Source organism: Mytilus trossulus, chromosome 1 (assembly GCF_036588685.1).
Source record: "Mytilus trossulus isolate FHL-02 chromosome 1, PNRI_Mtr1.1.1.hap1, whole genome shotgun sequence".
Classification (NCBI taxonomy): domain Eukaryota; kingdom Metazoa; phylum Mollusca; class Bivalvia; order Mytilida; family Mytilidae; genus Mytilus; species Mytilus trossulus.
The window spans coordinates 16,837,293-16,853,196 of record NC_086373.1 but is presented as its reverse complement, the minus strand read 5'-3'; the positions used below and the strand labels follow the sequence as shown (position 1 = coordinate 16,853,196).

The following is a 15,904-nucleotide window of genomic DNA, read 5'->3' as shown; positions in this document are numbered from 1 at the left end:
ATTACTCATGTGTGATAACTTCTATAAAAGAGGGGCGAAAAATACCAGAGGGACAGTCAAACTCAAAGATAGAAAAAAAAACTGACAACGCCATAGATAAAAATGAAAAAGACAAACAGACAAATAAAAGTACACAAAATAGAAAACTAAAGACTAAGGAACACGAACCCCATCAAAAACTGGGGTGATCTTAGGTGCTCCGAAGGGTAAGCACATCCTGTTCCACATGTGCCACCCGCCGTGTTGCTCATGTTATTACACACCCGGTAAAAGGTCTCATTCGGTAGGTCACATTCATAAAAGAGAAAGGGATTATAGTTACGACGTGAGGAAAATATTATCTGTGAAACGGTTATTACATAACGGTCAACCAACTCGTGATGGTGTCTGTAAAATTTACGAAGGGATGATTTCAAGTACACTATTTGGAAAGGTCATGATTGGGAAGCCTAAATCATCTCTTTTGTTGTAAAATTTTATTTTCAACCAACCCTCATTGACAATTTCTAGATGTAAGTCAACGTATGAGGCCGACTTAAGTGTATCTGTTGTATCCTTTATCTCTAGTTCGATGTGATAGATGCATTTAACAGTCACTAAATCTTGAATTATATAGTGAGAGAACATCATCTATATAGCGTAAAGTAACGTCAAAGATATTGCAAACTACTTATCTTTCTTCCTAAGAAGTTCCTGCATAAAGTCAGCCTCATAATGATAAAGAAACAAGTCGGCAAGAATAGGGGCACAATTGGTTCCCATTGGAATGCAGACAGTCTGTTGAAAAATACGCCCTTCAAACGTAACAAATATGTTGTCAATCAAGAAATCTAACATCTTGATAATGTCGGTTTCAAAGAATATTTCGTTTAAATCAGAGTGATCCTTCCCTACGACAAGATACTTGTATTTACGTTGGCCATTCTTTTTTTATGAAACAAAGCAATACCAACTCTTTCAATTTGTCTTTTAGTTTGGAATGTGGAATACTTGTGTAAAGTGTAGAAAAGTCAAATGTTCATACTATTGCAAGATGAAATAGTCTTAGATTCTATGTACTCTAAAAGATCTTTGGATTTATTTAGTATCCTCATATGATTCACACAACCTCTAGAATACTAGAAGGCGGTTTTTGAACAACTTTGAAGCCCGGCTTTGGTTGCTGATAAAAAAAAAATATGTCAACAATTTAGAAAGCGGTTTGGAAGACCCAGCAATATACCGTTGTGTGTAAGCACACTTATGTAGTTTAGGTATCCAATACAGTGATGGAAGATCCAGTTCTTCACCGTTGGTTGAAATTCCAAAGGAACATAGAACAGACCTATGATTATCCCCAATTTCCTCTTTGGTAAGTGTCGTGAGGGTACATGTCAATACCATATTCATTTAACATGCAGTTAATGAAAAGAGTTCTACACACATAAACGATGTTGTTTGTGGCTTTATCTGCAGGGATAACATATTTTGTATTGCAACATTTGGGTCTTTAAAAGAGTATCTCTCACACTTATCCCATTGCCTGGCATAATCCTTGGCTGAATCCATCAGTATTTCGAAGTTGTACTTCCAATTGATGAATTTGGGTGATATATAACTGGAATTTCAAATCAACTCATACAAACCTTTCAAATCAACTTATAATTATTGATTATTGATTATGTTTGATAGATAACAAATACATTATAATGTAACAGTTTATTGATCTAGTTAACAATAAGAAATTGGTGGTACAGCATTACATATCTGTGATTAAATCACAGTTATAAAACAAACATAAACTAAACATCAGGGAATAAAGAACAGTTCCTTTGACCTATTGTATTATATTAATGTTTAGCTTATAACGATGTGACAAATACTTTTGGCCTTATTTTTGTTGTACACAAAACTTGCACACAAAGTTTAGAGTTAGAAGTGCCTTCAACACATTCCCATATATGTTTTTATGAAACAGCCTTAAATGTTTCTACAGAAACAATTGTACCACATAGTTCACATTTAGAAGTGCCTTCCACACTCCCATAAATGTTTTCTACAGAAAAAAAGCTAATTTTCTAGAATCTTTTGTATAATTAAAAAGAGAAGAAAAAGAAAAGAAAAGGTGATAATTAAAAATAATAATAAACATGATAAAATGGCTTTAGCTGATATATTACATATGAACAATTCCAAACATAATTTACCTTTTGTTACTAATTGCTTTAAAAATAAAGCTATGAATATTTGTTCTTTCCAATTTCAACCCAATAGCTAGCATAATAGAGTTCAAGGAATTTAAAAACTTTGCTCACTAGATCTAAATTTTTCAACTACATCCAGTTGTTCAATTGGAAATGAGACACCAATTTCAAATGGCAAAGTGTGTTGTTTTGCATTTGCATAAGTAATGTACTTCTAGTTTCCAAAGTTACGGATTTTTTCAACCTGACAAGGAAGGGAAATAACCATTGATATTTCCTTTTTCCATGTCATATGGAATGTTACATATATTGAAAGAGGTTTCTTAAATGTTTAATGAAATTTATCTATCTGACAAAATGGACTGCAGAGTTAAGCATAAATCAATACATGCACATAAACTTGAATGCAGAAAACTCAATGCTGAAATACAGTTTTCTACTTGAATGCAGAAAACTCAATGCTGAAATACAAAAATATTTTGTTTCCTATCGGTGGGTCTGAAAATCATTCTAATATCATAAAGCATATGTAATGAAAAGTCTATTACATAAATAAAAGTTAATGAATATATAAATTTTGTATAATCGATTCTAAGTAGCTAAGAATTCAATTCATTTTTGAGATACAAAATACAGGACCAACAAAACTGTTTCACAACTCATAAGATTTGTTACTCCTTTTTATATTTTCAATTAATAAAAAAATACATTCTTCAAATAAAATCTCAGTATTTGTACAATTTTTACACAATACCAATAACACTATGCTTAGAGAGTGGATGGTATAAAATTCACCGCTTTACAGTGCACATGTACAAGCTAAATCATTTTAAAATCTTTCCTGTTGGTGTTGAGTGATTCACTGTGTAACAGTGTGTTTAGTTGCTTAATTGACTGACATTCATTACCCTCTCATATACAATATATTTAGACTGTCTATATAGAGAGATAACATTCACAATTCCCAGTATTTACTGTAATATTACTCACTTAGCATATAATGTATATCCCACCCCCTTTAATAGCCCTTCAACCTCACTTCCTAGGCAGTGTTTATTTGATAAAATGCACGCATATCCATGCATCTTGTATCTACAACTTGTTTTTTAACATGTCAACAAAACTATTGGCAGTTTGGGACATTCCTACAATATAAATCAACTCATAAGCAGGTTTTGCAGATTTCACATTTCCCTCACATAAGAATGTTCACACAAAATCTCTAATGCTCAAAAGTTCTTTTTCAATCTTTGGTTTTCTTCTTTTAATCGTTCTATTTCTCTGATCAGGTCATGATTCACTGAATACTGTTGCATTAAATGTGTCATTTCATTCTGAAAAAGAGATTCTAATGTTAATCATACTTTATGAAATGTATACAGAATTTTCAATGATCTTCAAAAATCTTCATATGAAATATAGCATAATATACATAAGAATTAATAAATTATTTTTTCATGGACATGAATTAACATGACATACAAAGGGAAGTTACAAAACTATCTGAAATCAGTCTCCAAGCATTCATATCAAGTCAGGATAGACTAGAAACCAGTGTGCTTCAGACTCATTTATCCACATGCATAATCAACAAGTGATATGATACTTTTGACTGTTTGTCTCAAAATACACCGATCAATGTACTTCATGTAGTTCCCCAGGGCATCGTAAGGGCAGTAATTTTTTTTGGCAAGCAGCTTTTCCAAAAATGGATTTTACAGCCATTAATCACTGTACATTTGGTTGTAATACTTAATATGTAAATATAATTATTTTTTTTTATATACAAAATAAAAGCATCTTGTGTATTTTGAATGTTACATCAGAATGGAGATTATTATCTAAAAGTTGCATAGCTATCAATCATCTATTACGTTCTAGATTGCTCAAATTTCAACAAGGGCAACAAAAAAACATGTGTAATTTGATTAAATATTCTAATGCATACCTGTTGTATCTGAAACTGTCTGATCATTTCAAGATGCAGATTCAAGTATTGAGTATGAATTTGTTCTTTAAATTCCTCCATAGAATCTTCTATCATATTACGTATAAATTGAGTTTGAAAATTTTGTGGCACAGATCCATCAGAAGCACTGATTTCCTGAGAACGTCTTATAGCACCGTTAGAAGTTAATGACACAGCATGAGCACCTTCTGGTGTTCCAGATGTCCGTATTGGAGAATGGCCTTGACCTCCTGCACTTCCACTGGGAGAGTCATCTAATTTTTTAGATGCAGAAAAACTCTGAGACACACTTGCTGACGAATCTGCAGTGAAGCCTTGTGAATAAGTGGATTCAGTTCTAGAATTATGAATTGATTGCGGTCTTGTACTAGGTGACTGCTTAGGACTATGTCCTGTAGGCTGAGGGGATCGCTGAGGAATATCTGAAAATAAACAGATATTAACAAGGTTTACAATCAAAGGGAGATAATACATAAATAAATTGGTATGTTTTTTTAAGGTATAGAAAAATCATATATGTATATTAACAATTCTAAATTTTGTTGCCTTTTTTTCTTAATGTTTCAAAGTTATAGAATGTCATAATTGTACCTTGTAGTTACTTAAGATATGTTCTCTATACTGTAAATTCAGAAATTATTGTGAGGTTTTTATTATTTCAAATAATGTGACTAGATGAGTAATGCATTATTTTTTAACTAGCATTCACATATATCTGAGACATACATTAGTATGCAAATTTTACTAAAATCTCAATAAATTTATAAGTCTTGCATTTTGTCCAATTTGTAAAACACACATTAATGCACACAATAATTTCTTAATTTTCAATAATTGTGTTAATGTATTGTTCTGATTGATTGATTGATTGTTGGTTGCTTAACGTCCAGTGGCAAATATTTCATGCATATTCAGGAGGAGAACCAAGTTCACAATAAATACAATAGGTAGGTTGATACAATAGAGGCCATCTGGGATGATGGTCGGTGAAATTTGGACTGCCACTGGAAAATGAGGGTATCTTGGATAGGGACAGAAATTTTGCCTTGCAACAGGCCACCTACGGACCCCTCAAAAGAGTTGTTGCAAGGGTTCTTAACATGCAGAGCGTGACACTCTCTTTACACAAGGCATCAGATTTAACGTCCCCTTCTGACCGGATGTGACTGGGAACTTGGTACATCCCACACAGCCAAACCGACGCCCCACTTTGGCAAGCGTTTTATTGTCGGTTGGGAGAAGACCAAGTAACCATATTTCTATACCCCAGTCACCCTTGGGGGTTGTATTGTTCTGAGAAAAAGGGTCATTCATTCCATTAATTCAGATGTGTATATCATATTTTAGTACAGCTTGTCTCAAAATAAAAACAAACAACTCCCAAGCTATCACAGGATTTTGTTATGACATCTTATTTTAAACTGAGGGCAAAATACTTTCTCACCATTATAAGAAGTGCCAGCTGGATGAACTTTGTGATTAGACAAATTATTTGAGAAGTTAGAATTTCGTGAGTCAGTTGAATGCTGAGCTCTATCAAATTCTGTTCTATCAGACGTATCTCTAGTCTTTGAGAATGGCTGTCCGTCACTTTCTCCCCTATGGAAGGAATCATTATATTCTAAATTCTGTCTTACAGCTACATCATTATGGCTGTCCTGAAAAATATTTAATTCATTTTCTAAATATAATCATGATGATTTTAATAATAGGTTAACTGTTTAACACCTTTCTTTTTCTGTTGCATATATGTGAAAAAGCTAAAACAATGAATAGCATTCATTTCTCTGTCAGTCTTTCCATGATCTGCTGTCATATTCTTAAACAAAATGATTTTTTAAACTATCCTTGCTCCAAAAGCAGCAATCATAATCAAGCCTACACAATCTGTTTATCCATATTTTTTACCACTTTACTCACAGATTCAAAATAAAAGTTATATGAAAGTGTTAATAAAGCAAGAGTATAGATTTTTTGTTGTTACAATGAAATTCCAACTTAAAAAAAAATGTCAATAAAATAAGTAATGCACAGATTTTATAGTTAATAAAAGTGGAAAACACCCTTATGTAATAGGTTAAATATTATAAAAATTGGGAAAAAATGTGAACTACCTTGTAAAAAATTTACTTACACCATTGAATTGATGATGAACATTAGAAGACATGTTCTCTCCCCGTCTGCTTACTGAAGGAGAGGAATTTGTAACAAGTGGAGATATTTTGATCTTGTCACCATATCTTCTACTCATAGTACTATCTCCATCAGCTAATGGTGAAAACACACCACCTACAATGCATGAAAAAATCAGTATAAGAATTGTTTTTCTTTAATATTCAACAGCAATATAAGTTTGAATAGTCTGTTTTATTCTATCCTAATACAGTTTAGGAATTTTTTTTATAACTTTTGTATATTATTCAATAATATACTGTATAGTGGATTATTTTTGCAGGTGTAAAATTGAGCTATTTTCATTGAAAAAGGTATACAATATATTTTGGAGGTAATTATTTTGGAGGTTATTATTTTGGAGGTTATTATTTTGGCGGATTCAAAACTTCTATCAATACCCTTGCATGTGCCATTTTAAATTGGAGAAATTTATTTTGGCAATTTTTTTCTATCAGCGAAAATTTGCAACTCACAAAAATAAACCGCTATAGGATATTGCATGCTGTTATCAATTTACTACACTGGTCCAGCATTCTAGTGAAGGGAACCTTTAAATTACATCTACACTAAATCATAATTTATTTTAAATTTAATTATGAGTATAACAAATAATAAAACTTCTGCTATAATGAGATATCATCCTAATTCATTATACTTATTCCAGAGAATACCAAGGAAAGTTTGTGATAACAGAACGTTCAACTTCCATGACATCCAACCTGTATCCAATTAGATTTTATATTATTGCATAGCAATATAATATTTCCCACATAAAGTAACCAAAAGTTCGTGTGCAATAAATTCCAATATTGCACTAGTGCAATAAATCTTCAAAATTCATTCATCTTAGTTTAAACCAATTTTCACTTTCAAATATTATATTGATATACAATAAAAGGGTTATTGCATGAATATTGGGGAATATTGTCCTTCTGGAACATATATTGCACTCGCAAGCTTGTGCAATATAAAATTCTACTTGGGACAATATTCCCCAATATTCATGCAATAACCCTATAATAACATACCTGAGCTGTCATTACTATGATAGGAGTTTGTGTTAAACATGGAGTCACTTCTCACTGTGTCTGTTCTAAAGTCGGCAGAATTGTTTCCATAGTCTAAAAAAAAGAAGAAATTCATATCAAACTGTACCTGATCTAAACAATAAATTGAAAAATCTGAAAAAGGAAAAATTCAACAAGTTTTGATCATCTTCTGCTGGCATCAGTACTAATGACCATCAAAGTTCAATATCTTAAATACAAAAAATTGATACACTTACTCTATAACATTCACATTCTTTTTTACTTTACTAATTAATTTTGTGAAGTACTTTTTCTTTGTGTCAGTTTACAAATACTGCTGTGATTTGGTTTATTCATACTAACATTCTTATATAAAGATTCTGTTTGAAAGCTTTTCAATTTCACAAAGATTCTTCTAATAAAAAGATAAGGTTTCTTTTGTATTGTTATTCAATTATGCCATAAACACTTGTAGCAACTCCTTAAACCATGATTAGCTATAAGACTCTTCTCAACATTAAAATGGTTTTGCTTGATTGGAATTTTGTTCTCTTGTTTTTGAATTTGAAGTAAGAAAATTTTTTGTTTTGTGTGTATATTAATATAGATATAGACAAACATACCATTTCTAACAGGAGAGAAAACATCTTCTTCTGCTGCTCCATCAGAGTGATTATTTATGTTATTATGCTCTGAGAAATCTAAAAAAACAAAATAGATTCTATTTTTTTTTGCCATATATCTAGTTATATATATACTTTTTAGAATATTACTTTGTTATTTCCATGACTTTGTTCTATTGTTTTTAAGGCTGGGTGTTTTGTTGTTATTACGACTGTATTAGCTTAAATATTCCTAGATTTCTCAAAGTTGAAGATCATTCTATTGTTTTTCAGTTCTGTATTACCTTTATTATGGCCTAATTTCCCTGAAGGAGCTGATGGCAGTTGTCTTCTGTTAGGAGAAATTGCTGCAGAAGATGCTGACTTGGCACCTGAAGGTTCATGCTGAAAAAAGGCATAAAATTTAAGCAGTTTTGACAAAAATTGACACTAAAATTAACAATAAACAAACAGTACTTAAATATAGTGGATCTGTCTATAAATGCATTTTTGAGTTGTGCACTTTTGAAAATCAGGACATGGAGTTAATGTTTATGAAATATTGGGCAAACACAATAATAGTGCTTTTATCATGTTTATCACTATTGTTAATCTGGGCAGTTGCAGGTGAGGTTATTTTTTTTCTAGTCAAAGGTGATAAAGTATCTGTCTTGAGACATTCATAATGTTATGTTGAATATAACGATATTTTTTCTAAAGTTTCAGACATACAGATTATTTTTCAAAACTGTGTGTTTATGTTTTAAAATATATATTTTTTCAATGCAAGATACTTAAAGAATGTTACCAAACTACGAGAGATAAGTAAATCTGTTTGCATCATGACATCATACATATATGGCATAACCAATTTCCTGTTGTTTTATAACTTACAACTAAACCATGTTAAAATGTAACATTTTATAACTTACAACTAAACCATGTTGAAATTTAACATTCTGTACAGATGATTTGTGTGCGTTGATGGTTTTCATTGGTGCATTCCCATGTCTCAGATCGTATAAATAGATTATCCCCCTTGTTGATCCAACAGCCACGGTGGCTCCATCTGACATAACATCTATTGAAGTCAAAGGATTCTCTGCTGTCATTGTTTTAACTGGTCTAAAATAAAAAGATAAATAATAGACAGTTGTTATTATTAAACTTTGTAAGTGCTAAATTGGATGTGTCTGAAATCTTTTTATTATTCAGAAATCTAAGGTTTCTATAAGGTTACATCATGTAGGCCCTCTTCTGTCATACATCATTTAAATATGGCTACACTTTTCCAAGATCGTTTCAATTTCAGAACATAATCATTAGAACTATAATTAAGCCACACAAATCAACATATTTAACTAAACAAAGGAACCAATTAAGTGGTTGTTGTTTGTTTTTCGATAATTGTTTTGCACATAAATTAAGAGGCTTTTTCTCTCATTTGAATTAGTTAAATTTGTCAATTCAGGGCCTAATTGTGTGGTTTGGGCTTTGCTCATTGTTGAATGACGTACGGGAATACATGTGTCTATAGTTTTTTATTTTTCTGTATCTTTTAATCCCTTGTGAAGAGTTGTCTCCTTGGCAATCATACCACATCTCCTTTATTACTATTAAACCTATGTTAATGTTATGCAATATTACACAGTTCTTTTGAAAGGAATAGAAAATATTTTACATCTGACATAACTTTATGTTTTATCCCATTTCCTCATGCATGCAAAAACAAATGATAATTTAAACTTACTTTTTCCCTTGAGTATCATAGCATACAATTCTTTTATCAAGTCCTACAGACATCAGCAATATATCATTGATGGGAGAAAAGTTCAACCCAGTGGCTGGTGCGATGTGAGAACTAGAGAAGCTATGAAGCAGTCTACGTGTGTTAATATCCCACAGGTTAACAGCCCCATCATCAGACACAGACCCTAGCAGTGACTTTCTAAATTTACTGTACTGTATCTGCCGAACTGTCTAAAAAAGAAATATTTCAGTAGGTTTAACAGATAAATCTTCTTCAATAAAATGTAAATACTTTAAATAATTTATGCAATAAAATACACATATTTTGTTTAAATTTGAAAGAGTACCTAATTTAATGCATTTATTGTTTTCTTCTATCATTTCTCTATCAAAGAAACTAAACATATTTTTCTGATCTTCAAGCATTCAAACTCCCCCCCCCCCCCCCCCACCCTTATCCCCCCTACCAATAATATTCACACAAATTAATATTTCTACAAAAATAAATGAATCAATAGCAGTAAATTATATATAATATTTGAGACAAAATTAATATCATGCCACCTAACTAAAAATTTGCATACCTGACACTTAGGTGCAACCATTGGACTGCAACCTTGCCCTGTAACCACATTAAACAAGATAATCTCTCCTGTTTCAGAACCAGATGCAATGTATGTGTCATTGCAGTTAAACTGGGCACAAGTCACAGGTCCTTTATGGTCCTGTAAATTAGACAAAAATAAATCTGTTTAAAATAACTAGGACATACAAAATTTCTAACAGTCAATCAAGTATTGACAAAAAGTTTTATAAATTATTTAGTACATTAAAAGAAATGAAATTAACCTACACTCCTGTAAGACAAAACTGTTACTGAACTTTTCCATTTTAAATACAACCAATATATTATATCAATCTAAGGGGCATAACTGTAACAATAATTTAGGATTTGAGCATTACATTTCTAAGTGCATAGCTTCATAAAATTAATCATGCACATCTGTTTTAGAACTCATCTTGTGGTTTATAACTCAAGTGTACTTCTGTTAGAAGAGATCACATACAGTCATACATTATACATGTACTGTTGTTGTTTTTTTTTTTTTTAATGTTCATGATTACAGATCCCATACACTGATACCTCATACTGATTTATTTTTAAATTTTTGTGACCTCAGATCCCATTCACTCATGTAACTTGTGATTTCAGATCCCATTCACTCATACTGTATACTGTTTATGTATATTATGTAATTTCAGATCCCATTCATTCATATGGTATACTGTTTTATGTATTTTATATAATTTCAGATCCAAATACACTTATACCTCAAACTGTTTACGTACTTTAGGCTTAAATTAAAATATTGTTTGTTTGCCCTTTACCGACCAACCCTATAAATTCTTTCCGCCTGAAAATCTTTTATTTGTATTTACCAGCAAGATTTTATTTAATTTTATTTTTTCGTACCGACCAAAAATCTTATATTTGTATTTCCCGCTCAAAACATTTTTACCGGAATCCTCGGGTTTTTATCTTTAACGTATAAGGTCCGGTTGGTATCACCTGAGCGTTTGACATGAACACTTGCATTTGAAGTTTCAATGCATTTGTTTGAAATCGATGTCGAACGCTTCCTGAAATCATGATATGACGTACATTACTCTGTACCTTTATACTTTAATAGCAGGGTTCATTTACAAAAAAGTTTGTTTGATACAAAATTATCAACTTGTGTACAAACTAATTTGTAAATGGGCGTTGTGTTCTATGTTTGGATAATTGCCTTTTGTGATCAGCAGATCAGGATGATTATGTTAACTATGCCGATATATTATTTATATCTGACATGAACCAAAAGTGACAAAACCCTGTAAATTGGAGAATATCTGGCATTAAAATCGCCAAGTTTTCCATACAGATCACTTATAAATGTGATGTTAAATACGTGAGTTTTAAGTCTTGTAGCATTTTTATTGGAAACCAACTTTTAGCCTTAGGCACACACGAAATTTTTAACACTCTTGGGACTTTTTCTACTAGTAATGTACATTTGTATGACTTCCCGGACTTATCTTACCAGTAAAAAGTTATCTCTTACAGAAAACCTTTAGGTAAGCGTAATAGTAGGTAGTACAGAATATGAGTGCAAGTTCAAACTCTTCAAAGTTCCAGGCATACAAACGTTGAAGATATGCAGCACAGGTCTATATTTTGATATTTGAAAACAAAATAGTAGTGCATATGAATTAGCTTTACATTCTACGTGATATTTTTTTTTTTAAAACTAATAGTCCCAGAAAACTTATTTGCGAAAAAAACAAAACGGACCAAAATAACATTATGCAGATTTTGTATCTATAAAATAAAATATAATACCTACCTGCCTACCCATGACAAATAATATACCAAGCCAAGTTATTTATCGGGAAAAAAAATAAAATATTTTACCTACCTTGTTTCAAAACATAGGGTCGGAAAAGGGCAAACAAACAATATTTTAATTTAGGCCTTAGGTGATTTCAGATCCCATACACTCATACCTTGTACTGTTTCTTTATTTTCCGTGACTTCAGATCCCATACATTAATACAGCTGTCTGTTCCACCAACTAACAGGTACGATGAAGTGGAGTTAAAATCTACACATAAACTTCCTGCCTGTAAAAAATTTATTTATATTCAATATCACATGGATTCCAAGGGTGACTTAGGCATAGCAATATGGTCACCTTGAGTTTTTTTAAGGCCTCAGTGACTCATTTAAAAAAAAAAAAAAATTGTTGTCACTGAGTCTGGAGGATGTATACATGTACATAACCAGAATTGAGATTCAAAATAAATCTCACAAAGAGACAAGCTAATGCCAAATTCTCTAAACATCTGACTTTTTGCTGAAAAAAATGGTGGAGAACTTTATTTTAGTCCTCATTATACATGTTATTCCATTTATAATAAGAATGTGTCCATAGTACACGGATGCCCCATCATCTTTTTCTATGTTCAGAGGACTGTGAAAATGGGGTAAAATCTCTAATTTGGCATTAAAATTAGAAAGATCATATCATACAGAGCATGTTTACTACATTTTGTAAGTTTAAATTTGATTTGACTTCAATATCATAAAAAAACTTTAATCTAAAACTGTAACCTGAAGAAGGATAGACGATTGGACGGATGCACATGTACAGACCAGAAAACATAATGCCCATAAATGAGACATAAAAATGTTGTGTTGGCTAGTACATGTACACTTTAAGGTACAGTGTTCCAGCTAGGCCGTTTTCAGAGGGCGCAGCGCCCGCCCTTTTCCGAGTGGCGCCCTGTGCCCTTTTCACAGTTTCCAGGGCGCCCTGCCTATTTTGAAGATCGATTGCATATTAATTTGTTCGTATATAATTGATATGATACGCTAATTATTAAATTTTACCTGGGGAAAAGTTTGACTTTGTTTACGACCCCAAGCTAATCAACAGTTACAACTGGTGTCATAATCTGTTGTTATAGGTAATCCGTTTATCGGATGGGTCATTAGTGATCATCAACATTAATTCATTCAAATAGAATCGGTCAGTCGGCAATTATCTTTGAAGAAATGTGCGTACAACATCTTGGGCACAATTTGCGATGTTTGCCGTAGTTTCATGGAGGAAACGTAATGACAGAAAGTTGAAAACCATAATAAACTCGTTGAAGACATTGTTTTACTTGTTTTCCATGAAAAAACAAAAAATTCAGACGTATTTGTCATTGACTGCCTTCATTTTTAATACGAAAATAACAAAATCGGCCGCCATATTGTGATCATATTTACATCATATTTACGTGCTGTTTATAATCGTCCAAAGAAGGAGCACACCCGATTAAAGAAAGATAACTCAATCTGATTTTTTTCCTAGCATTGAGTAACACATTTATATATTCTAAAATATGTCTACATATATACTTCTTGCTTAAGAATATATATGTTTAGGTATTTATTTTGAGTTATGGGGAAAGTTAAAGAGGGTCTTAGAAGCAGTGCTGGTAGGGTGCCTTGGTCATCTTTTTCTGTATTCTTTATTTTTGATGCAATTTTTCACTGTTGCTATATATCCTAAAGTTGTGCAATTTACTGAGCACATCTGATTTGTGCTGTATTGCCATTAAGCACAGCAGGGGTAGAAAGGTGAAACTGGTAAAATGTGGCAGACCTTTCAAAACATACTGCATATAAAGTTCAACTGTGCCAAGCAATGATAAAAAAAACTTGTGTAGACAAGCTGCTTGACAAGTTTTTCAGCCTTAAAAGTAGAAAGATAGAGTTCTATATGAGCTAATGATGTTGTTCTTGTATAACCTGTGATTCAACGAATAAACACAATGTTTGAATAACATCTTTTATTAAAATATGCCCTTTTCATATTATCATAACGGGCTTTAAATGCCCTTTTCAGGATTGGCACCCTGCCTTTTTGAAATCCTAGCTGGAGCACTGAGGTATAACACTAATGAAGATGCCAAAGTAATTAATTCAATCAGTACATGTAATACCAAACATAATTAAAGGAATGGCATATGATGGACACATTGTAATATACTTACAGGACTATCAAATTCTGTTACTGTAACCACTGTATCTTTCACAGCAGTAAAACAAATTTTATCACTCTTAGAAGATGCACTGCATAATAACAAATCTGGCATGTGAGTTAAGGAGTACATTGAATGATGAATCATATGAATATTAACATTTCACACATTTTAATTTACATTCATTTAGTTTTTGGTCAAATTGTGGATCTACATATGCATGTAGATCTAGATCTATTGCAATAAAGATTGTGGTTAGAATATACACCTAACTTAGACCAGGCTTCATAAATGTAATATGTAAAGATCATTGTAGATGTATTTGAAAATAAAAGTGAAAATTTTGGATTTGCTGAATATCGGTCATTTTGAAATATGTCTAAATATGAAAAAAAAATAAAGTAAAGGACATCCCAGGTGGATTTTGATGTTTACAGCGGCCCACTGTGCACAGTTCACCCCTACCCACTCTGGCCTCTATAATCTCTATTGTTGTAAACATATTGATTACAAATGCTTATCTTCTTTTTTCAATTGATTGTTTTCTGATTTAACAAAAGAAATTGCATGCCCACTCCTACTGGTGGGCAGAGTGGAAAAGCTATAAATTTTGCCCACCCCGTGCCATCTGCCACTGAGGACGAAGCAAAATCCACCCGAGCTGTAGACGCATTGCTTCCATTTTGGACAGGCAAATACCTACATTTCACTTTTAGAAATAGGAAAACACCCATTGGAAGCCAAGAATTATCTGGGACCAAGGTTTTAAAAGACGCTGTAGCAACGCTAAATTACTTCAAACAATAATCATATCAACATAATTTCAGGTAGAGGTTTATATTCTTCTTCTTCTTTCAGTAAGTGGCCACCATCAACTGGTTGACTTTTCTACCACATTATGGAGTGAGGGCATGAAACTTTTAAAATTTAATAATAAAATATAATGAGTGCAATTAAAAACATGTCATTAATTTAATGTGGGAACAGAAACTTAAAATGATTCAGTAGTTGGACAAGGTGTTACACTCTCTGATTGTTAAAAAAAAAAGACGCCTTCCATCAAATTGTTTTACATGATGGAATACTAAATGCCATTTTGTTTTTAATTCTGTAAGCACGTTTATTTGGTATAAGCTTGCTGAATGTATCGCTTTTGACATAGTTTTTCTGTAGCTAATACATCATTAAGTGGCTGTGTTTCCTTTGTCTTTGTAGGCTAGACCATCCAAGATGTTAAAGCATGTCACTAACAGATGAGGTGATATATTTGAAAATTAAAAGCAACTTTTTAGTTAGAGTAACTTAAAATTGAACATTGAATTATTAAAGGATACTATCACTGTTCCATGTGGACTTCTTGCCATTCCATGCAATGGAACTGATGTTTTGGTCATGAGGATTAAACTGTCTAACAATAGAGAAGTTATTGGTGTCCCAAACTTTTATATCATCTCCACATGAAGCAAGTTTTAAAGAACTCATTGTGTTTACATTACAACTTTTCTGTCAATCACTTTGAAACAAGATGCAAAATAATTCGTTTTACAGTGTTTATTTCTCAGTTAAATATATCACATTTGAGCTCACAAATACATAAATGCATTGTTATTTCAAAATACCATT

General features: G+C 32.0%; 1 protein-coding gene across 1 annotated transcript; it reads right to left on the bottom strand.

Moving 5' to 3' along the window:
• Positions 1-1,683: 1,683 nt before the first annotated feature.
• LOC134716928 (protein NEDD1-like) lies at positions 1,684-15,899 on the bottom strand. The gene is made up of 13 exons (XM_063579947.1): positions 15,616-15,899; positions 14,294-14,388; positions 12,254-12,370; positions 10,291-10,431; positions 9,708-9,937; positions 8,890-9,082; positions 8,263-8,362; positions 7,979-8,056; positions 7,356-7,448; positions 6,287-6,441; positions 5,597-5,810; positions 4,132-4,574; positions 1,684-3,517 (listed from the first exon to the last, which is right to left on the bottom strand). Exons 1-13 carry the CDS (start codon positions 15,761-15,763, stop codon positions 3,413-3,415), a joined length of 2,112 nt encoding a protein of 703 aa, XP_063436017.1. The 5' UTR covers positions 15,764-15,899; the 3' UTR covers positions 1,684-3,412.
• Positions 15,900-15,904: the final 5 nt, after the last annotated feature.